At 46.9% G+C, this 23,861-nt stretch overlaps 1 protein-coding gene across 7 annotated transcripts in view; it reads left to right on the forward strand.

Annotated features, from left to right (window-relative positions):
• RIPOR2 (RHO family interacting cell polarization regulator 2) overlaps nt 1-23,861 on the forward strand; it is a 232,957-nt gene that overhangs the window by 147,041 nt on the left and 62,055 nt on the right. For all 7 annotated transcript variants that reach the window (XM_045057051.1, XM_023253613.2, XM_023253612.2 and 4 more), the window contains exon 2: nt 22,164-22,290. In XM_045057051.1, coding sequence (XP_044912986.1) covers nt 22,164-22,290 — 127 coding nt within the window. The remainder of the gene's footprint in view (nt 1-22,163; nt 22,291-23,861) is intronic.

Here is a 23,861-nt window from a genome sequence, read left to right on the forward strand (position 1 = left end):
TCTCTCTCTCTCTCTCTAGGAGAAAAGATTTAAAGCAGTAACCACAGTGTGTGATATGCCAACTTGCGTTGCTTTGTTAAACGGGGGATATTTTTTTTTTCCCTTCGATTTGCATCCCAAATAGAGTCCTCAGATTTGGACTGCCTGGATTTGAATGATTCCCAGAACAATAGCTTTAATTTACTGACTTAACTCCCAGTTCATCTTTTCCAGAAGCACCCATTTTTCAAATCAGTGCAACGGAAGTTATCTTGACGGGCCCTGAGTATAATTTCTTTTATGGGAATAATTCAGGGGGAATGATGATGATTTCCTTTGTCAGCATTGATGGGGGATTTATAGCCAGGATCACTAGCTTCCACACTGCCTCTGAACCCCTGGGATCCAGTGGCTTCCAAAAACTAAAACAAAGCATCTGGACAAATTGTGAGGCATTGAGTAGACATGGATGGAAATATCCTCATGACTTTTGTCGAGCAATAGACGGCTTAAACTCGTATAGAATCGTTCAGAGAAGAACAGGACTTGATAAACGTCTGCTTGAAAAATTATACTCTATGACTTTTGCAAAAATTTGAGACAGGCTACAATAACGTGCAGTTTAAAAACTGAAGAAGTACCAAAAGGAGGAGCCAAACGTCAGTATTGTAAGTGCATGTTCACGTCCAACTGAGCCGCAGGCTTTGCTCCGAATTCCTTGACGCCAGGCAAAAGGCGGTCCGCGGTAGATGATCACTGAAGTTACTGCTATCAGAACAACGGACATACAAAACACAGTGGTTCCCCAGAGGGCGGATTCCCTTGTGGGAACCGATGTAGGTAGAGGAGGTTAAACTGAGCTAGGTAAACCAACGAACCAACGCCTTGCGGTGAAATTCAAAAGGCGACACCTCGTGTGTTTTCTCTACTGTTTTCTCATTCCTCCACTGTGTTCCACTAAAGATGCCAAGGAGCAACCTAAGGACGCTTCGTGAAGAGAAAAAGAACATGTATACTTGGCCTTCAGTTGGTATTGTTTGGAAAACAGTGACCCTGCTTTTCTAGGGCAAAGTTACGTGCCCTAATCAGATCTTGTCTTCAGGGGCAGTTGAGCACGACTCACCGCTTGGCCCTGCACCCCTCACGGGGGAGCCCGGCTCAGACAACCGAGCCGCAAGTCCATAATAATCTTGTTACTGTGTCAGAATTTCCCACTTGAGATTTGGGGCTCTAGCAAGACCAGCCTGATTCTCAAAATAAATCGGAGCATGAGAACATAAAACTGTCATTGTTTAGGTAAGGCAGCTGGTGTCTTTATTCTTGACTTTGATGAGGATGACAATGATGGCGATGATCGTGATGGCCGTCAGTTTCACCAGAGTACACACATCGTGCCTGGCATTTTGCTTTACAGGTCTGACGTCCCTTAATCCTCACAAGGGCTTTAAGGGACAGGTGTAATGGTCCCCATTTTACAGAGGAGGAAACCAAACAGAGGTCATTGTCCCAAGGAGGAGATGCACACCAGTTGTGTGATGATAGCCTGGTTCTGGAACCACATACCACACAACTTGATGTGTCTTTGTGTGCCCGCGTGTGTTCAAGCTTCTGGATCCTGCCACTTCCTTGTTCTCACTTGCCGCCTCTCTCTACCCCTCACAAAGACAATGGCTATGGCCTTCCCTAAGACCCTGTAAGACTTGAGACCCTCTGTCAAGCTCGAACTTCGATGGCATGAAATTGCTTGAGTCCACTCTCTGGAAACGCAGAATACTTGCAACCACAGCATTTACGTGTCTGCTGCTTTGCTGGGACAAATGCTCTCGTGTCAACTGTTTTCCTTGACTCCAGAAGTACTGACGGAAACATGACTGTAAATTTAATACCGCGCTCTCTTGCTGCGAATATTAATTATGGCACACAGCGTAATCCGGAATCCAGCTCTGGACAGTGGCAGCGGGCTGGGATGTGGTGACTGGCTGGGTCTAGCCACCTGACCACACTGTTGTCCTCTCTCCTCTTCACCCCAAATACCCCAGGCTGAACAGTTGGAGGGCGTCTGCTCGTGGGCTGGAACGCCCGCATTGCTAACAAAAACAATAGAACCATCCTGCCGAATGATGTGTTTTTGGTGCACAGAAAAATTCTATCCCTCCATGGGATCAAAATGCATTCGTATGTGAATTTGTGTCATTTTTGAAAGACGTCACTTAGTTCACATTCTGAATTGTGCTCATCCCCTCCAATTGTACTCAACACCCACACTCAGTGTTCTCTGTACTTTCGATTCCAAAGTCTGCGAAGAGGTTTGAGAAACATACAGTGTGGATGACATCCTTCAAAAAAGAAAATGTTCAGAGTGGCTGATTGTCTGGATGGTATTGACTAAAACGCCAGCAAATCATACCACGGAAATTTAACTTTTAAAACTGCCTGCTCAGGGGTAAAATATCCAAGGGTCCTGCACCATATTTAATACCAAATGTATTTTTTAAAAGATTTTATTTTTAAGTAGTCTCCCTCCCCAACGTAGGGTGCGAACTTACAACCCCGAGATCAGGAGTCCCATGCTTTGTCAACTGAGCCAGCCAGGCGCTCATCACCCCCCACCCTCACCAACTACATGTTTTAAATAAGAAAATCAATTTTTTGTCCCCCTCTGCATATATTCCGTAGTCTCTCACTAGCTCAGTTTACTAATTCAACTTTCAAGAGACTAGAGAATGCACAGGACATACAAACGAGTGCCTAGGTAAATTATGAAACTCACGAAATCAACTCCTGAGAAGCTCTTCTCCTCTGGGAGGTGCACAAGGGAGTCTCAACCTAGACCTTATTAAACTAAAAATGACTTGATAATACATTCTCATCACTGTAACGATAAAAATAGCAAATGCTTATTCACTGTTCTAAGCATTTGACATTCATTAACCTCTTTAATATTCACAGCAACCTATGAGCTCTGTCCTTTCTTCATGCCCTTTCTACAGATGAGGTCACTGAGGTCAAGCAACGTGTCAAAGCTGCACTCACAAAGCGGTCTGCTGCTCACAAACCCAGGCCAGCTGAGTTCTTTAGTCCCAACAGCCCAGAGGTAGAAGGCTTTACTTTTTTTTTTTTTTTCAACGTTTATTTATTTTTGGGACAGAGAGAGACAGAGCATGAACGGGGGAGGGGCAGAGAGAGAGGGAGACACAGAATCAGAAACAGGCTCCAGGCTCCGAGCCATCAGCCCAGAGCCTGACGCGGGGCTCGAACTCACCGACCGCGAGATCGTGACCTGGCTGAAGTCGGACGCTTAACCGACTGCGCCACCCAGGCGCCCCAGAAGGCTTTACTTTTAAGTCTTCACGACAATGGCAAAGTTTTTCTAAGTCCTACGATTCCCAGAACCATTCTCCCTTTCTTTCTCTTTTTTCTTTTTCTTTTTTTTTTTTTTTTTTTTTTTGCCATTAAATAAAGATACAATTGTGCTGTTTTTCCAGTGAAGACTTACAGTGCCTTTTTCAAATATTTTGTGTAGTAGAATTGGAATTAGATGACTGGAGACCCATGCATGACTTACTTTTTTGGATATTAAAAGAATGGAAAGGGATGCCTGGGTGGCTCAGTCGGTTAAGCATCTGACTTCAGCTCAGGTCACAATCTCATAGTTCGTGAGTTCGAGCCCCGCGTCGGGCTCTGTGCTGATAGCTCGGAGCCTGGAGCCTGCTTCAGATTCTGTGTCTCCCTCTCTCTTTGCCCCTCTCCGGCTCATGCCATCTCTCTCTCTCTCTCTCCCTCCCTCCCTCCCCCCCTCTCCCCCCCCCTCTCAAAAATAAAATAAACATTAAAAAAATCTTTTTAAAAAAAGAATGGAAAAGAGATGTGATCAGTGATTGCTGCATACCGTGTGCAGAGAAAATTTAAACCCTGGGAAGATTTTTTTTTTAAGATAACTATCCCCAGGCCCCACCCCAGATAAACTAAATCGAAATCTCTGGAGAGAATGACAGTTTTAAAAAGCTCTCCAGGGGCGCCTGGGTGGCGCAGTCGGTTAAGCGTCCGACTTCAGCCAGGTCACGATCTCGCGGTCCGTGAGTTCGAGCCCCGCGTCAGGCTCTGGGCTGATGGCTCGGAGCCTGGAGCCTGTTTCCCATTCTGTGTCTCCCTCTCTCTCTGCCCCTCCCCCGTTCATGCTCTGTCTCTCTCTGTCCCCAAAATAAATAAACGTTGAAAAACAAAATTTTAAAAAGCTCTCCAGGTAAAAAAAAAAAATAAGAAGAAGAAGAAAATAAAAGTTCTCCAGGTGACTCTAATTGCAGCCAAGTTTGGGAACTTCTAGATTAGATGTTACAGTATATTAGGCTTTTTCTAGAGGTTATTGATAGTTATGTTGATAGGAAGTTACAGGAGCTGGGAGGGAGGTTAAATATTTATTTCAGCGTAGCAGATGTTTTCAAATAAACACAATGACTGAGTTCCTAAGGGTGGTCGTGATTTCCTGGACTTAACCACAAGAGTATAAGATCCAGGGAGGGCATCTCCCTTGAGTAGCAAAGATTGCTCGTTTATTTTTGTTGAGTCTAACATGCTGTCAGTATCATTGTACTGTGTTGTTAACCCATAATGAGCACCTCATGGGAGGAATGGTTGGCTACAGAATAAGAAAATACAAGGCAAGGGGGTCATAGACAAGTATTAGCCATTCTTCCTGAGCCGTCTGAGTACTTGATTAGGACTGTGGGGCCTTCTGAACACTGATGACCCTCCGCTCCAGGGCGATGGAAAGTCACATTAAGAAACACGCAAAGAGGGCGCCTGGGTGGCTCAGTTGATTAAGCATCTGACTCTTGATTTCGGCTCGGGTCCTAATCTCGCGGTTTGTGGGATCGAGCCCTGCATCAGGCTCTGTGTTGACAGTGTGGATCCTGCTTGATATATTCTCTCTCGCTCTCTTTCTGCCCCTCCCCTGCACAAGCACACTTGTTCTCTCTCTCCCTCTCCCTCAAAATAAATAAACATTTAAAAAAAGAGAAACAGCCAAAGAAAACTAGGGGAGGAATTCTGCCTTCTCCGCTGAAGGAAAATGGAGATGGGTAGACACAAGACACATCTGGGAGGGAGAAAGTCGGATTCTAATTCCAGAATGGAACGGTTGCGTACAGGTTGGTTTCCTTACCTGGACGACTGGGATCGTGATAACTGTCATGCCTGATAGGGTCGCTATCAGGATACGGAGGAGGTGTCAGAGCGTTTGGAAAAGAGGAATCTGCAAACATAAAATGTAATCGTCCATCTCCTCTCCGAGGCCCTTTGGCGATACGAGAGACACACACAGCTGCGGAGCCACCAGAAGAGGGACCGTTCTGTTTTTATTTCCAAAGGGTCACTTTTTCTAAAGTCTTCTCAGTTTAGCACCTGCCACTAAGTTCTTTGGAAAGAGGCTCCACATGCTGGAGAAACTCCCTGTCGATTGGCTTGAAGGCCTGCCTTCCCTGCACGGAGATTATTTCATGTTTTTGTTTTGGCCTGGCTCTTCTGACCCAGTCCCATGCTCCGGTTTGCTTGAAGCACGCATTCGTTTCTGCCCGTTCTGCCGCCTGCTCTAAGGGAAAAGCCCCACAAGCTCCTGCTCTAAGGGGAGTGCTCCCACAAGCTTCTCCCCACGAGCCAGAGGACAGAGGCAAAATCTGAGGCTCCCTGACCCCACAACTCCCCTTTCTGCGAGCCTGTTCCTTGCCTGAGAGACATGGTCCCAGTTTGGAGTTCTCGTGTCTGCCCAGAGGTTGGCCTGAGTGGAGTGGAAAATCAGGTGGATTTGGAACCTGAAGCCAGTTGATTTCACCTTCACTGTGGTCAAATTATAGACTTCTTGTTTGCTTTGAAGTAGAATACAGTAGACCCATGAAATTAACAGGCCAAACAAAATCTCCTTTCCTTTCTAGAGAAAACAGACACATCTCCCTTCTCAATGACCTCACCTTGATCTGCACCCGGATCTGAAGAACACAGGGGTTATCCCGCGTTGCAGCCACCTTGCACTCATCATTCTTTCACGCACTGTGTCCTAGAGTGCTCCAGGAAGGGGGCAAAGGTTAAGAATCACTGTCTCTGAAGTCATCTTTGCCTGCTTTATGCGAGATCAGAGCCCTGATACCCACATGCTACTTGGGATTGGCTCATTTTTTTCAGCACCGGGCTGGTAGACACCCAATAAATTATTAAAATATTCAATAAATAGACTTAATAGAGCAAATGGTATAACAAATTCCTGAATACCCATCACCAGTTGCAACAATTATTAAGAATTTTCCACATCTGCTACTGGGGCACCTGGGTGGCTCAGTCTGCTGAGCGTCCCATTCTTGATTTCAGCTCAGGTCGTAATCCCAAGGTCCAGCCCCGTGGGATCCAGCCCCATGGCTCAGTGTGGAGCCTGCCTAAGATTCTCTCTCTCTCCCTCTGTCCCTCTCCTCTGCTCGTGCGCGATCTCTCTTTCTGCCTCTCTAAAATAAAATTAAATTAAAAAAAGGAATTTTCCACACCTACTTCCTCTCTCCCTTTTGTTATTGTGGTTGAAGCATTTTAAAGCAAATCTAGACCTGAGGTCATTTCACTCCTCCACCCTTTGGTGTACATCTCAAAAGTATGGACATTTCCTCACATAATCCTAATTCCATTTCACACCAAAATAATTAGCAATATTTCTTATTAACATCTACTTCCTATTAAAATGTGCCGAGTGTCTCAAAAATGACCTTTTCCCAATTGGTTCGTCATCATGGTCAAAATAGGATCCACATATTGCATCTGGTTGGTATGTCTCTTGAGTCTCTTGCTGTCCTTTCCCCTCTCTTTTTTCCCTTGAAGAAATGATTTGATTGGTAAGGAGTCTGAGGTCCTGTGAAGTGGTCCCAGGGAAATCTGTTCCCTGTTTAATTTCTCCCAGTCTGTCCGAAGAATCATCAGCTCTCACTCTGTTTATAACCTGGCCCAAGCTGACGGGTGGGGCGGAGGGAGACAGTGGGTAAGGACCCAAGAAAATGAAATGACAACCACTTTCTCACCAGTGAACCATAGAAAAAATTTTAAAGGGCCAAAGGAAGGCCAAGCATTGCAGAGTGAGACCTGAGTCCAGAAAAATAAAAGTAGTTCTTCACGCAGTTCTGGTGTGACCCAGAGAATGGAGGGAAATGTGTGAGCCATCATAGGGAAGGTCTAGCAGAGAACAGGGTTTTAGGCTGGTGAGAGTGAGACGGTGGAGAGATGCATTAGGGGAGACGGGTGATGTTGGGAAAAGTCTTCCAACCCCTCCTTTTCCCGCTGTAAAAGTGGATCTGGGGGCACCTGGGTGGCTCAGTCGGTCAGGCGTCTGATTCTTGATTTTGGCTCAGGTCGTGATCTCGTGGTTCATGAGATCAAGCCCCGTGTCGGGCTCTGTGCTAACAGTGTGGAGCCTGCTTGGGATTATCTCTCTCTTTCTCTCTGCCCCTCCCCTACTTGCACACACTCTCTCTCTCTCTCTCAAAATTAATAAATAAACTTAAAAAAAATGGATCTGACCCCCTCTAGGTAAACTGGCTCAGGACAACGAATGGGCAAAAGGGATCATTGACAGCCAAGAGTGGAAGTTACCTTACTAAGAGAGCCCAGTGTGGTTGCACGCGTTATGTGGGCTACCTGGGAGGGGAAGCATCCTGGTGGTGCCTTTTGGGCTCAGAATCCAAGTAATATGGCACTTCACACGTGTACAAATAAGCCTTCACGTATTCTCTTGTCCTTGGTGTTAGAAGCTTGCCATGTGTTGAAAGATCCAGTTCTTCGGTGTGGGTCGTTCCTTGGGAGAAAGAAGCCATAAACATTTGTTCTTTCTTTGCACGAAATTGTACTTTAAGCTAAGGATTAGATGGGCTTTTTGCTTTATTGCCGTTTTTACAGCTTCGGATCCTTTGGACAAAGCAAGGGATAGTAAGAAAGTATAGACCACTCTTGGTGTATCATAAAAAGGAACGTAATTCTTCTGCTTGGTTGATAATCTAGCTATACCTAACTGCTTTGCATTCTGATTACAAATTATTTTTTTTTTTTTTGGCAACCAAAAATAACTCAGCAGATGTTATCCACATGGCCACCTTCTTGGTATGCAGCAGTGAGGACCAGTAATGAAACGACTATCCTTATTATAGCTGTTTAATTTGCCAAAATTACCATGCAGAGAACATGTGTCCGGGCCTCTGAAAAGCCCCTCGACTTGGAAGCTGCTGGCAGAAGATAGCTCGTTCATTCCAGCCTTTTTCTGCTAGAATCCCAGAGTAACTTTTTGACACTGAGTTCTTCCAAAACGAATCCATTGGTGTCGTTTACTTCCTCTGTACTTTGCTTAGTAATAATTCACGTGCCTTCATGAAAAACACCACTGATTCAGGGAGACCAAGGTGAAATGATCAGAGAACTGTACGTCAGGGCAGGGAGAATTCAACATGACAGATCAGTTTCTCCCTATTATCACATAATGACTGGAAAATGTCAGTATCCAGCTAGCTCATTTCCTTAGCCGAAACATTTTTCTATTTGTAGGCTGCTTAAAAAAAAAAAAAAATTACGAAGTCTAACAAACGCGTCTACGCTTTCCCCAGACTGTAGTGTGAACCCAGCAGGTCACTGATGCGTGTAACAGGTTCACTCCAATACCAGTGTCCCTTGATCAATTGTTAATTTTCATAGCAAATTCATGCTATGAGAAGTCCTTCTGGAAACTTACAGTTGCATAAACGAACCGCTCCAAGAGCTAACAGCAAGCAACTGTAGGTTGATCAGAACTCATCATCATTTAGACTTGGAACAGCTGCGTGACGCCAAGAGCCTGAAATGTGCAAGGTCGCGAAAGAATGTCTTGTTTGTGGCTCAAACGACGAACAGAGACTGTAAATAATAATGCGTATCTGCCCACATAAATTCTTTATGCTTCCCGTCTCTGGATGAGCCCGCATTACTTGTTATGGTAGAAAAAAGCCAAGTTAGGGACCCTGGGGGCCAACGCTGAGAATGAGTCCAGGTGTTCTAACCGCATCTCTTCATGCCTCTTAAAGCCCCCAGGAGCAGCGCTGCGTACCCTCAGGTGTTTTTCACGTCTATAATGAGATGCCTGAATGCGAAGCATTTGAAGTGCTGCTTTTAAAAGTGTTGTCATAACAACAGGAATAAAATGACGAATGTGACTGAGTTTGAAAGAACTGCCTTAGCTTTAAGTCCATTGTGTTCCCTTAGCATTGCGAGGGCTTCGCTGTAACCTCCTGGCTCGGATGAAGGCCGTGATCATGTGATATGACCATAATGGAGTCCGTGCTTTTAGCTGTATTTGCCGTCACTTAACCGTCAGTCAATTCAGTTTACTTGTGTGGATGGCCAAAAAAAAAAAAAAAAAAAAAAAAGATGACTTGACCAGATGAAACATGTCTTATTAGTTTGATTATGTCTCTGAAAAGCTTTAAGGTAATGCGGCCCTTCGGGGCCCCTGGCTGGCTCAGTTGGTGGAGCGTGCGACTCTTGAACTCAGGGTTGTAAGCTCGAGCCCCACGTTGGGTGTCGAGATTGCTCAAAAAGAAAAAAAGATAATTTATCCTTTTTCTGGGATGAAACGTATCACGTAGCTTGATTATAAGGCACTATTCCTTCTTCTGCGTCTCATGCTCGTTCGTAAAGACCAGTGTTCTCCACACGCGCTGGGCAAGAGAACAAGCACATTGTGCAAAACTATGCTTCCCAGCACACTACTGGGACCCTCTCCTAGAACTTAATGTCGTTGTTGTTTTCTCTGTTTAGGATTTCCAAAGATGTAGCTCGGTTCTAGTGAACCAATAAAAAATATGAGCTTACAAAAATGGTAATTTTAGGAGAGTCAAATAGCATCAGAAGATGTCAGTATCACTTTGATGCGTTTTCGAAGTAAAAAAAACAACACTCACCATTAGCTGGAAATGAGTTGCCAAGCTCTTGGGATACACAGGCCACATGGGAGAAAGCCCGGAGGAGGTGATTGTGCTGCTAGGCACGGGACCGTTTTCTTCTATGTGCGAGCGTTGTTTTTGAATCTGGCGATCAGAAAGTGAGGGTTTGCGGTGGGTGTATGTTTCTCTCAGCAGGATCAGCCAAGCTGTCTCTGGGGACAGCTTTCCCAAGAGATTGTTCCCTTTGGATGTGCATGGGTTTTAAATATATGTATAACTGTACTGTGATTGCTAATAGCTTCAACCTTCACTGAAATACAAAATGCTCCTTCCTTCCAATCAGGACACCGTTGGTCCTGTTCTGCCGTGTCGTGTGCACCAAAGGAAGGTCTGGGACTATTCTAGACTTCACATTTTACGATGAATTATGAGAACATTAGTTAAAATCCACCCAACCCCTCTTGAGATTTAAGCTAGTCTTACGTCCTGAGTCATTTCTCCTCCAATTATCATAAGGCCAGCTGCCACCCCCTGCATTTTATTTAATCTGCCAGAATAGAGGAAGAAACAGAGTTTTTGTTTTCCTCAGGCGGAACCGGTGTCAGTCACCTGAGAGCTACTGCAACTGGCTGTCCCGGTGAATAGACATGCGATTAACATTTTTTCTCGACTCTTCAGATGAGTCAGCCAGACCCTCAAAATAGCTTTCCCATGCTCTGCTGTGATTGCTTTGAGGGGTGATAAAAGAGAGAAAAAGAAGGAAGCAGTCGTGTCAAATTACTTCATTCCTATATGTCTCTTCCCTTGTAAAACGCGTATGGCTTTATAAATAATACATTCCACTTGATTGGTAAAAGTCAGAGGCATCTTCAAAGCACAGGCTCTGGTTGACAGGTAGACCATCAGTCCACAGCAGCCTTTTACATACATTATCTCACTTCCTCCCTGCAACAGCCTAAGTGACTTAGCTATTACTGTCTTCATTGTATTGAGAAAAATTAGAGCGTAGAGAGGACCGGTGGACTTGGGTGAAACCTGGATCAGCCTGGCACCAGGGCTCTGCTTTTCTCGCCTACCCTGTGCCAAGAGTCAACAAAGCTCGTGCAGATAGACGGAGCCTCCCCTCGGAAGTGTGTAGCTCGGCTGAAGAGATGAGATGTTTGAGAAAATAGTCATCATACAAGTTGGGTCGAGTCTGTGAGTTCCCGCCAGTGATGCAGAGTTTTGGTGCAGAGGGAAGAGCCTCTCGGTGAACTGCTCAGAAAATGCTGTGAAGGACAGTTGGCTTTGGTGTCAATGAAAGGAATGGGTTCAATGTGGGCGCCCGGGGGGGCTCAGCTGGTTAAGCGGCCGACTTCAGCTCAGGTCCTGATCTCGCGGTTCTTGAGTTCGAGCCCCGCGTCGGGCTCTGTGCTGACAGCTCAGAGCCTGGAGCCTGCTTTGGATTCTGTGTCTCCCTCTCTCCCTGCCCCTCCCCCACTGATACTGGCTCGCTCTCTCTCTCTCTCTCTCTCTCTCTCTCTCTCAAAAATAAACATTAAAAAAAATTTTAAGGAATTAATGGATTAAATCCCTTAAATAAGAATCCATGAGTCCCTCCTGACTATCCTGACAATCATGGAATAAGCAAACAAACAAATAAAAAGATTAAGGAAAGCCCTTTCTTACAGTAGAAAAAAAAAGTTATTAAGTTCAAAGAGGACCATTTTGCCACCATCATAGTAATAATTGATTTGGGCAAGAGCCATCAATGGATGCTAAAACTCCTGGGTCAGAGTAACAAGATATTGGCATAGCCTCCAAGTACCTCCTTACCAACCACTTATCAATTACAAAGGCAAAAATAGTAACTTTCCAGGGGAGAAACTGCCCAACAACACCTCAACCGAGTGATCAATGTTAACATCACCAGTAATGGGACCAAGAGAGTCCTTGTGCCGTCTGATGCAATGCCTTAGGAAGGACAACAGTACCACTTATGTGATGTCATTGCCCGAAATGCAGAGCCTGAACCTAATTATGAGAAAATGTCGGACAAACCCAAACGAAGGAACATTCTGGGACACAGCTGGTCTGTACTCTCTGAAAATGCCAATGTCATGAAAGACAAAGGTCAAGCAAGGAACCCTCCCAGATTAAAGGAGGCTAAAGACACATGAGAAGAGAGACAGGGCATGGTCCTGGACCGGCTCCTGGCATGAGGGTAGGGGTGCTAGGCAGTACATTATGGGGACAGTTGGTGGAATTTGAATGAGATCTGCACATTAGATAATAGTATTGTGTACATGTTTAATTTCCTGATATTGATCACTACACTGTTGTTCTGTCAGTGAATGTCTGTGTTCTCAGGAAATACACATTGACCTATTTCAAAGTAAATTTGCATCATACTGGCCGATTGCTCAATGGGGTGGAGCAAATATATGCATAAATATGTATATGCAAATTTCCCCAAAATGATTTAGGAAATAATGTGTGTGTGTGTGTGTGTGTGTGTGTGTATGGGGGGAGGAGGACATAAAACGTGGCAGACGTCAAAAAATAGTGAATCTGGGGGCGCCTGGGTGGCTCAGTTGGTTAAGCATCCGACTTCAGCTCAGGTCGTGATCTCACAGTTTGTGGGTTCAAGCCCCACGTCAGGCTCTGTGCTGACAGTTCAGAGCCTGGAGGCTGCTTCGGATTCTGTGTCTCCCTCTCTCTCTGCCCCTCCCCTGCTCATGCTCTGTCTCTCTCTGTCTCAAAAATAAATAAAAAACATTATCAAAATTTTTTTTAAATAGTGAATCTGGGTAAAGGATATAGGAGAGCTTTCTGTACTTTTCTTACAACTCTTCTGTAAGCTTTAAATTATTTCATTTTTTAAATTTTTTTTAAATGTTTTTATTTATTTTTGAAGGAGAGAGAGACCGAGTGTGAGCAGGGGAGGAGCAGAGAGAGGGAGACATAGAATTTGAAGCAGGCTCCAGGCTCTGAGCTGTCAGCACAGAGCCCAATGCGGGGCTCAAACTCACAAACTGTGAGATCGTGACCTGAGCCGAAGTCGGACGCTTAGCCGACTGAGCCACCAGGCGCCCCAGCTTTAAATTATTTCAGAATCACATGTGTGTGTTTTTTTAGTTGACTTTTGAACTAGGCTTCGAAAGCACTCATGTGTTTAGTCCTTATCAGTATTTAAAGTAGTGTGGCTTTTAATGATCTAAAACTTGCTATCTTCAGAAAAATGTGATTTTTCCAGCTTTGCTCACTTTTGCCTATCTGGCTCACTCCCATTCTCGAAGTGGCCGGTTTTATCTTCTTTATGAAACTTCCTGGTGGCCCCTGTCTCGTTGATCTTCTCTATTGGGAGAAGTTTGTAGCTTGGTTGAAGAGACGAGATATTTAGGAGAACAGTTATAATACAAGTGGGTTCCTGCATCCGTGAGTTCCCACCCATGATGCTCTATGTTTGACATTATTATCAAAAGCTCGTCTTGTTTAGCACCTGCTACATCCCAGGCATTATATATGCTCTCTCATTTGCCCCTCACAAAGATCCTCCAAGTGTTTATCCTTTATATAAATGAGGAGACTGGGATTCAGAGAAGTAACTTGCAGCGGTTCAAATGGCTGTAAGCTGAACCACGCAAACCGAGCCCAGACCCCTGGCATCTCTGCTCGGCACTTTTCCGGAGCCCTGAGAAGCAGGTGCTGCCCTTGGTGTTTCTTACATCACAGATTGTCTCCCATCTGCTTATGTACAGTCATATTCTCTTCTCCAATTAAATTACTGAAGCTGTTTAAATCAGAGACCTGGTCCGGTTCTCTTTGGATCTTGGACCACATGCAGAATCCTGCCAGTGTTGAGCGTATCACATATACTTAATTATGTGCCGATGGATGGAGTCTTAGGAACCATGGAAAGAAAACCATCAATATTGGTTCACAGCGATTCTGAAGATGAATTTCTTTCTTTTTCTCCCAAGTTAATTGAACCTAAGTCTTTATTATCACAATCTCTGTGTTTCTGTAGCGTTTCACCTTTTAGAAAGCACTCTGCTACCAAGACCCCATACCTCAGGGGTTAGCGCACTGGTCTTGTAGAAAGCCCTCCTTTATCTTATGTATGTTTTTAGGCTGATGTCCTGCCATCTGCAGGGATGATGAGAAGTCAGGTTAGAAGATCTCCCAGAAGGGGCACCTGGCTGGCTGTTGGAAGAGCATGTGACTCTTGATCTTGGGGTCATGAGTTTTGAGCCCTGTTGGGTGTAGAGATTACTTAAATAAAAACTTAAAAAAGTAGAACTTAGAAAAAAAATGTCCAAGTAGCCTTGTAATGGTAAGATCGAATGATGAATTGATCTCAGTTGAACCTTATAATGCTCAATTGTTACTATGGGAAGGAAATACCAGTCTCGTTCCACAGACACCAGAATGGAGACCCAGCAGGTTCAGCACTTGCCCAAGACGCCATGTTGGTTCTGCCATCTCTTGCTGACGAGTGAGTCTATGGCGCGTTGTTCGCTAGATTGTTTTTAATCCATCCGGGTCACTTGTCTTAGTGTCGTGTGTCATGCGTGCATTTATTATTCGGTTAATGTTGACAACTAAGAAGTAAATATTAGCATTGACTTGATTTATTTTAAAGCACTGCATAAAAAAAATAGCCAATGACTTAAATATATCTACTTTTTTTTTAAAGATTAGTCAACTTCTGTAATAGGCACCTTGCAACCATATAATAAGCAGACGCCTATTTTTAGGATTCATCTTAAATCATCATTTAGCATAGCAGGCTATTTACATCTGGCCCACATGCCTCTTTCAGACAACTGAATTATACTTCTGCTCTTGACCAAGATGGTGGGGGGAGCATAAACAGGATGGCAATGTTAAGAAGCAGAGGAAAGGAACACCAGTCAGCCTTGCAGAAGTGACTCAGAAAGTGCAGGGGTGGGGGAGCTGTGTGCGGCATCTTACATGGCCTCGGGATCGGATCACAAAATCGTCAACTCTCAGCCGGTTGTTCGTCGATTCCGTTTTTCCCTTTCAAGTCCTGATTCCCTGGCACTTCCTCTTGCAGAAGGAGTGGGGACTTTTTCTAAAACTTGACGGTGATTTTTTTACGAGCTTTATTGACGTAGAACTCACATACCGTAGCATCTGCTCACCCGAGTGTACGGCGTGGGCCTTAGGAGATGTGTGCGGTTGTCCGACCATGACCACAGCACAGTGTTGGCGTGCTCCCAAGGCCCCCCAGAGGTCTCCCCTGCCCCTGTGGCTGCTGCCGTCCTGACACCAGGCAAACACTTGAATTGATTCTAGCATTTGCTACTTTTGCCGGCACATCACCCAGCAACCTGCCTCCAGACCTGCTATGGTCATCATCCTGTCCCAGAGGATTGGTCTCGCCTAACTTCCGGAGAGGACGTAGCTTTGAAACTGTGGCCACAGTTGGCTTTTAAGTAGACACTCTCCCCTCGTGAGAAATGCTTCGGTGAGAGCCGAAATATCCTTACCATGGTCACTCAGAAATCACAGATGTCTTACATTTTCTATCAGCAGTGGGAGTCTTCCGGATTTACCTGTATGTGTTCTTAATTAGATTTGGTTACATAAAAAGAGGAAAACGCCGTAAAAACCCTTCTCTTCAGGGGCGCCTGGGTGGCTCAGTCGGTTGGTTTAAGTGTCCCACTTCGGTTCAGGTCACGATCGCATAGTTGAGTTCGAGCCCCCACATCAGGCTCCCTGCTGTCAGCACAGAGCTCACTTTGGATCCTCTCTCTCTCTCTCTCTCTCTCTCTCTCTCTGCCCCTTGCACACTTGTGTGCTCTCTGCCTCTCAAGAATAAATACACATTAAAAAAAAAAAAAACTAGCTTTCTCTTCAAGGGTTAGGGCGATGATGTCCAGCCATTTTGTCATGTTTTAATTTCAGGATGTTTGGGTCCTACAAGCCAAGCGTGGACTAATGCTAATTAGTCCCCCATTTCCCCAAGAGAACCCTGGGGTCACCATCAGAGGGGTTCGCTTTGCCTTTGGCCGCATCTTAAAATCAGAAATAAAAAGCATATATCACACAGACTGGTTCTATTTCCACTGATTATCCAAAGGAACATATGGAATACGGGGCAGACTTAAGTACCCTTTTTATTGTTACTTATTTTTTTAATGTTTATTTATTTTTGAGACAGAGAGAGACAAAGTGTGAGCAGGGGAAGGGCAAAGAGAGAGGGAGACACAGAATCCAGAGCAGGGTCCAGGCTCTGAGCTGTCAGCACAGAGCCCGACGTGGGGCTTGAACTCACGAACCACAAGATCATGACTGAGCCGAAGTCAGACGCTTAACTGTCTGAGCCACCCAGATGCCCCTTAAGTACCCTTTTTGAAGATAGTTTATGAAGAAAGCTGATTTATAACCCTTTCGGCAGAGCCCTATAAAAAGAACCTGATAAAAATAAGCAGGTTGCAAAATTTAGCATGCATTATGTTCAGAATCATTGTGTTTTTTCTTAAGTTTATGTCTTGGTGGGGGGGGGCGGAGGGGGCAGAGAGAAGAGAGAGAGAATCCCAAGCAGGCTCCGCACTGTCAGCGGGGCTCGAACTCACAAACCATGAGATCATGACCCAAGCTGAAGTGGAGAGTCAGAAGCTCAACCCACTGAACCCCCCGGGCACCCCAATAATTCCCATTTCCTTGAACGAATCTCGGTAGATTTAGCTCTAACAATCTGATTCACATTCCTTCTAGCTGACCGGACAGTTTGTCCGGTTACTTTACAGGTTGCTCCATGCCTCGGGCCCCCCTCCCTGACCCGGTCGGTGTGGAGACTCTGGCCGGGCAGGTGTTGCAAGGGGGTCAGCCTGCAGCTGGGCTCTCCGGATCCTTACCTTCGCGCACTCGACCTCACGGGTCCCCTAGAGGAACGGTTCAGATTTGGGAGGAGAGGCTTGCAGCTCGGGCTCGTCAAAGTCACCAGAAAGTATAAGCCAGAATACAGGGTAATAAAGATACAATGGGAGACAGACCCATCGCCAGGACCGAACTTTTCCGAAGTTTTTCTTCCCCTTTTACCACTTCTGGTGCAGCTACCACACGCCGCAGTGTAGACCCTGCTGCGCGCGGGCCTGCTGTGTGATAAAAGCTCGTATTGCCCACCCCGCAAGCAACTGTCCGGGGTTGATTTTTATGTCACTCATTCATGTATTCTTAAGAGTCAGCTTATCGCTTCGTTCTGCAGCTAGCCGGCTATTTCCCCCTCTGAATTACACTCATATTGTGGTCGAAACAGGGCAGGAGACCCGGCGGCGTGAGGGGGGGACCTCTTCATCCCCTGGTTTCTTTTTATCTGCCTCCGCCCCCACCCCAGACCCTGCCACCTCCAGGCTCTGTGCTCTTCTCCAAGACCTGCCTGCCGATTTGATCAGCTGCCTTCTAATCTAAACCCAGCCCAGGAGTTTCCACCGGGGGCGGTGGCTCACAGCGCCCACCGAGGCCCAGTGTACCTGTATCCCCGCGTTATGACGTGTAAAATCCGATACCCGCTTTAACTGCAAAAGCCCCTGGTCCGTGTTTGGCCGGATCCTGTCACGGTGCCGCAGAGAAGGAAGCTGCATTTTTCAAAGAGTCGAGGAGACAGGCAGCCGTGGCTTTCTGGCTGCTTTTCCAAGAGGCTCAGCTCAGAACGGCAGGGCCTGCTCGAGGCAAGGTGCTTGGGATCCTTTCCAGAGGCATCCCATGCTTCCCGTGGAGTGAGGGATGGCAGGGCAGGGACAGCTGCCTGGAACAGCAGCCGGGCGTCCTGGGACGAAGCAGAGCGAGGACCAGACCCGCACTTGACCGTTTGCCTCAGGATGGAAACTGGCCTGGGATTGGTCAGGTACAGAGGAACTCTGGTGTTGGCATCTTTCAGAAGACTGGGCGACGAGTCCAAACGTTTTTCGGAGCCCCAGCAGTTTTAAGTAGCAGCACCCAAAGAAGAGTTGGTTGTTTTCCGAGGAGTTTCTTGCTTACTAGACACGGTATCTGAAGAGTGTTGGCCTCACGTGCCGGGTGCCCCACGTGCTGAGTACCCCCCCCCCCACCGCACACAAGTTTCGCAGGTGAAATAAAGACGTTGGCACAAGGCTCAGGACTCGTAAGGATGTCACCGGGGGAATCTGAACTGTTCTGGTGTCACGAGAATTTGTGAAACCTGACACATCACTTCTTAGAAGTCAGATTTCTCCTTTGCAAGACTTCTACACAACAGTATAAGTATATATGTTGCCCAGCACGTATCATATATGTTCCTTTTTTGTCCTTTTTTTAAATGTGTATTTGTTTTTGAGGGAGAGAGAGAGAGAGAGACAGAGCACGAGCAGGGGAGGGGCAGACAGAGGATGTGAAGCAGGCTCCGAGCTGACAGCAGAGAACCAGACGTGGGGCTCAAACCCATGAACCGTGAGATCATGACCTGAGCTGAGGTCAGATGCTCAACCGACCGAGCCACCCAGATGCCCCCCCGGGCCTATTGTTTCTAACTGCCACGTAGTATTCTATCCCAGGGTTTTGCCGTGATGTATTATCGACTGTTGCTGTAAAAACTGGCATTTGTTTCCGTTTTTCCCCTGTTCCACTGCCTGTCATCAACATCCCTGTAAATGCCCCTTTGTGAACTTGAGTCTTTCTCTACAGGACAGACTGAAGAGTAGATAGGACATGTTAAAGGATACCAATGTTTAACCTTTTATTTTATTTATGTATTTATTTATTTGAGGGAGAGAGAGAGTGCACACATGTGAGGGTGAGCAGAGGGGGGGGCAGAGGGTGGGAGAGAATCTTAAGCAGGATTCGTGCTCAGCACGGAGCCCAATGTGGGGCTCGATCCCACGACCCTGAGACCATGACCGACCCGAAATCGAGAGCCAGAGGCTCAACTGACTGAGCCACCCAGGCGCCCCAAATGTTTTACTTTTTAAACAGATCTTCCAAATTGTCCTCCAAACTTTGGAGGATAAACCCACCTTTAACCCCCTACCCCTACCAGCATCCCAGCATCGATACTCCAGTTCTACTGTGGCCTTTTTTTTCTTTTTTTTAAGTTCAAGCGTTCAGGCCAAAGGAGCATGTAAAAGGAAAATGTAAATGACTCGGGTGGGGATGACTGGTTTTAAGTCCTTAGAGCCCTGAAAGGGACCGGTGCAGTTTGGGGGGTGGTTTTGCTGGAAGCTGGGAAGACTGCATCTGTGGGACTTCTCAGGGAGCCAGGGAGAAGCCTGCAGACTTTGAGAGCACAAAGGCGGGAGTGGGGTCATCAAAAAAGAGGCAACAGAGCCTTTCGGGTAAATGTGCCAGTGCGGAGAAGCTGAGGCGGCCGGAAGGCTGGTGGCAAAGAACTTGCCTCCTTCTGAGTTGCGGGACGGGGTGGTCACGTGGCCCGAATGCCTCCTCCTCCTCTGTCTCCCCGGTCCCAACCTACCCCTTTCTCCAACAGCCAGACTTTGTGTGGGGGGCTGTGCACTTGTGCTCTACGACTCCCCTTGGGCGGCTTGTCAGCCTTCGGGACAGCTGACCCGCAGGATAGAGATCTCGGCCTAAATCAGCTCTCGGCCAAATTCTTGCCTGATAACGATCATTCCTCAGACCAGCAAGCACGTTCCTACTGATCGTCCATTCAACATGTAGCTTCCGAGGGTTTTACCCATCCCAAAGCACTTTACAGTCCTAGAATCCTGGACAGGCGTGTGTCTTATTCTCAAGACCCTTATCTGTCGCTGAACGGAGGGAAAAGGTGAATTATTCTACCATCCGGTCCATGGTAGAATCCGGTCTAATTCATTTAACCAGACATTTAAACTTTGCAAAGAGAAGCCTATTTAAGACCGAACGGTATACATTAAAAGTTGGAGTTGAGAAGATTATTCTAACTGAAGTTTTAAAATTTCAACCAACTTGGCATCATTTTTTTTTCTTGTCTTTGCTGAGCTAAGAATCAGTTGAGGACCTTTGCAAAACCCCAGTACCCACGTGGCCTTCCGCATTAATTAAATTGAACGCCTGGCCACAGGATCCAGATGCCCCTAGTGGAAACTACCGATCGAATGGATAAGAGAAAACAAATCTTTGTGGCTTAAAAAAATGATCATGCCATTAAAATATTTCAAATGCTTTAATTCTTTCCCCGTGATCGAAGAATCCTGTAATTGCAACAACAGATCTACTGAGCAATAATTTATAAAGTGAGATACAGTACTAATAAAATTCCCCAAATTAGACCTTAAGGTGATTATAAAACTGTCGAGCACAGAAATAACGCAAACTAAAGTGTCTTCTTCCTTTTTTTTTAAGTATTCATTTATTTTTTGAGAGAGCGAGCAGGGGAGGGGTGGAGAGAGGGGGGCAGAGCCCCCGAAGCAGGCTCTGCACCGACAGCAGTGAGACTGACCGGGGTTCCATCTCGCGAACCTTGATATCCGGACCTGAGCCGGAGTCGGACACTTAACCGACCGAGCCACCCAGGCACCGCGACGATAGTGTCTTCTTGATACTCAGGACAGGTTTGATGTCGACACAAAGATGACACAGGCGTGCCGTATGAGCCTGAGACGCGGACGACCCCTTAGTAAGCAGCAGAGAGCCCCTAGAAGGACCTCGTTGAGTCTTGCATTTCTCCCTGCCATCGGTGCATGAGGTATTACCTTCACTGCACACACACGCGCACACACACGCATCATCACTTCTTTTATTTTTTTAATGTTTATTTTTGAGAGAGAGAGAAAGAGAGAGCATCGGAAGGGGAGGGGCAGAGAGAGAGGGCGACACAGAGTCCGAAGCGGGCTCCAGGCTCCGAGCTGCCGGCACCGAGCCCGACGCGGGGCTCGAACCCATGAACCGTGAGATCATGACCTGAGCCGAAGTCGGATGCTCAAGCAACTATGCCACCCAGTCACCCCTCCATCGTCACTTTTAAAATGCTAAAGAACGCCAGCAAAACTTAACCTCCCACCCCCACCCCTACCCCCCCCCCCCCCCCCATAGCCGGCATGGAACTGGTGGGGCTGTGGTCCCATCCAGCAAGCCTGGTGCCTGTTGCCAGGCCTGTTGCCGGGTGAGTCAACACCCAGGCTCTGCAACAATCCCTGTACACCCCAGAGCTGCTTTCTTCTAGAGAGGGAGGGAGGGGGTAGGGACCGAATGAGGGGATTTAGAAACCAGCCAAGGCACGGGGGAGGGGCCAGTCCGAGTACACCCTGGCCAAGTGACTCTTCCATCCCATCTGGAAAGTTCCGCTGCTGTGCCTTTTAGCTTTTCTTCCTTGCTGGGTCTTTAAAGGACAGTTGCTGGTGCTGTTCAAACAGGCCAGGCCGGTGTCTGTTCACTCTGGAAGCCCTCAGTCCTCCCAGAGGCTGCCTCCCCGTCCTCCTGGAGCCTGTTCCTCTCCGGAGTGAGGTTCCCTGCTAAGACAATGGTATCTGCTTCCACTCTGCCTGACCTAGGCGGGTAGAATTACCTAACAGCTCAGGCCAGTCCTTTGGGGGAACTAACCTCGGGCTTGTGTCCGCCAGAGTTGTGTTTTGACAATGCCTCTTAGTCATTGGCGTGGTGAGTCTCGACAAAAGCCGAGCAAGAGACTGAAATAGGGGGCGTGCTTTCTGCTGTATTTCCCCCTCCCTTTCCTCCCGCTCCTCCTGCGTTCTCATTTAATAACCTACATTATCCCCACTTTTGTGAATGCTCTCTTTACCCGTCTTGTTTCGCAAGGCCGCAACAGTGGCGAGATCGTATCTTTCAAAATATACTTAAGGGTAGAAAGGAGAACAAGCTTAAGTAAATTCATCTCTAAAGAAACCTCGTGTTTTCAGCCATCTGACTTCTAAATGTAGAATCCTACCCTGAGACCTGACTTGTGTTTTGAATGGGATTGCGGGGCCTGGCCGAAACGTTGACTTGGCCTGTTTGTGTGTTTCTGCTGTTGAATGGAGGTAAACGTTCCGAAGTTTTCGTGTATCTGAGCCTGTCTAAAAAAAAAAAAAAAAATCCCAGAAAAGAAACCTAAAATGACTGATAATTGTGTGCAACTTTCATTTATTTCTGTCTCAGTAGGTGGGTATCTTTTTCTTCTTCACCCGCGAGCTGAATCCTTTGGCTGGAAAGGAACGAACCCTAGGAAACAAGACTTACAAACATCTAATGGTCTCATGACTCACCTCACCTCACCTTTGTCATTGTTGACAAGCTTAGTGTCTTTTCTGCCTGGACCTGCCTGTAATTTGCCATAATCTTCCCACTGTCTTACAGGACTACCAGCCAGACTCCCAGAAATCATGTTGGTAGGGTCCCAGTCCTTCTCACCTGGGGGACCCAATGGGATCATCCGAAGCCAGTCCTTTGCGGGGTTCAGCGGCCTTCAGGAGAGGCGATCCAGGCAAGTCGTGTGCGGGTCTCTTCCGGGACGCGGCGGGAGAAGGGCGTGAGCTCGTGCCCTGGAGAGGCTCTGTGAGCACGCAGCCTTGTCAAAACACACACACACGTGCTCTTTGAATCTCTTTCATGAAACAGACGTAATGCACCAAAAATTAAGGACCGTGGTTTTCTTTTCTGTCATTTCAAATTCCTGCTGCAAAGCAGATGTCTGAGGATCTTGGACAAGCCAGCGGTATCTGTGCATAGCTTTCCCCACCCTCCCACCCCACGCCCCACGCAGCACATTCCCCACGGCATCCAGATTTGGGAGACTGCGTTGGGTATAAAGTTACGCAGCCGGTAAAGACAGCATCTGCACATCAGCTCTGGGAAGCAGATGTCATTCGGATACGGGCTCGGGAAGTCAGTCTTCCGCTTTCTCTGGAATCTCCCTTCATCTACGCCAGGACTTGGGGGAACACACGGGTAACGAAATAGGTAACATGGAGTAGGTCTGTCGTCGGTTTTTCTGACACAGCAGAGGTCTTACAGGCTCTCGGGCCCTTGTGCTCTGACCTGTCACATCCCCTTTGGTGCGCACGGTTGCAGCAGAGGAAAAGGACAAGTAACCTGGGAGGGGCACAGGGCAGGCACCTGCCACACTCGGAGGTCACGGCTTTCCCGTTGACGGTGGGGTCAGTGAGGTTCTGGCCTCTTGGTCTCCTAATCGGATCAGTAGTTTGAGTCTAAGCTATCGGGTGTCCACCTTCCCACCGCACTCCCTGCCACTAATGTGACGCTAAGTTTTATGTTCTACCTAAAGATCATTTGCTCCATCAAAATCAAGCTGAAAACAAGCTATTGGCCCAGCTACATGGACTTTTCTTTTTTTTTTTAATTTTTTTAATGTTTATTTATTTTTGAGAGAGAAAGAGAGAGAGAGACAGAGTGCAAGCCGGGAAAGGACAGAGAGAGAGAGAGGGAGACACAGAATCTGAAGCAGGCTCCAGGCTCGGAGCTGTCAGCACAGAGCCCGCTGCAGGGCTCAAACCCACAAACTGTGAGATCATGACCTGAGCCGAAGTCAGATGCCCAACTGACTGAGCCACCCACGTGCCCCTGGGCTTTTCTTTACTGCTGTCTGGAGTTAGCCACATGTCGTGCTTTTACCTTTATCTAAAAACTGTTCAGGGGCACCCGGGGGGCTCAGGCTGTTGAGCATCCGACTCTTGATCTTGGCTCAGGTCATGATCTCATGGTTCATGGGATCGAGCCTCGATTTGGGCTCTGCACTGACAGCATGGAACCTGCTTGGGATTCTCTGTCTCCCTTGCACATTTACTCTCTCTCTCTCTCTCAACAAACATTTAAAAACCAAAACTGTTCATTCACATCCTAGACGAATTTAGTAGACGCTCGTGCCCAAGGTTACGTAGCGCACGTGTTTTTCCGTTGGATTATATCCTTCTGCTTCCTCACTTCCTCGGAAGTGTTTGTCCTTGGCTTTCCATAAGGTGTCAGTGGTGTGGCATGTTTCCATGCAGAGCATGGTACCTGACGGGCTAGCCAGGTAACCTGTCCAGTTCAGGGCAA

This window comes from Felis catus, chromosome B2, assembly GCF_018350175.1.
Source record: "Felis catus isolate Fca126 chromosome B2, F.catus_Fca126_mat1.0, whole genome shotgun sequence".
NCBI classification, from domain to species: Eukaryota; Metazoa; Chordata; class Mammalia; order Carnivora; family Felidae; genus Felis; species Felis catus.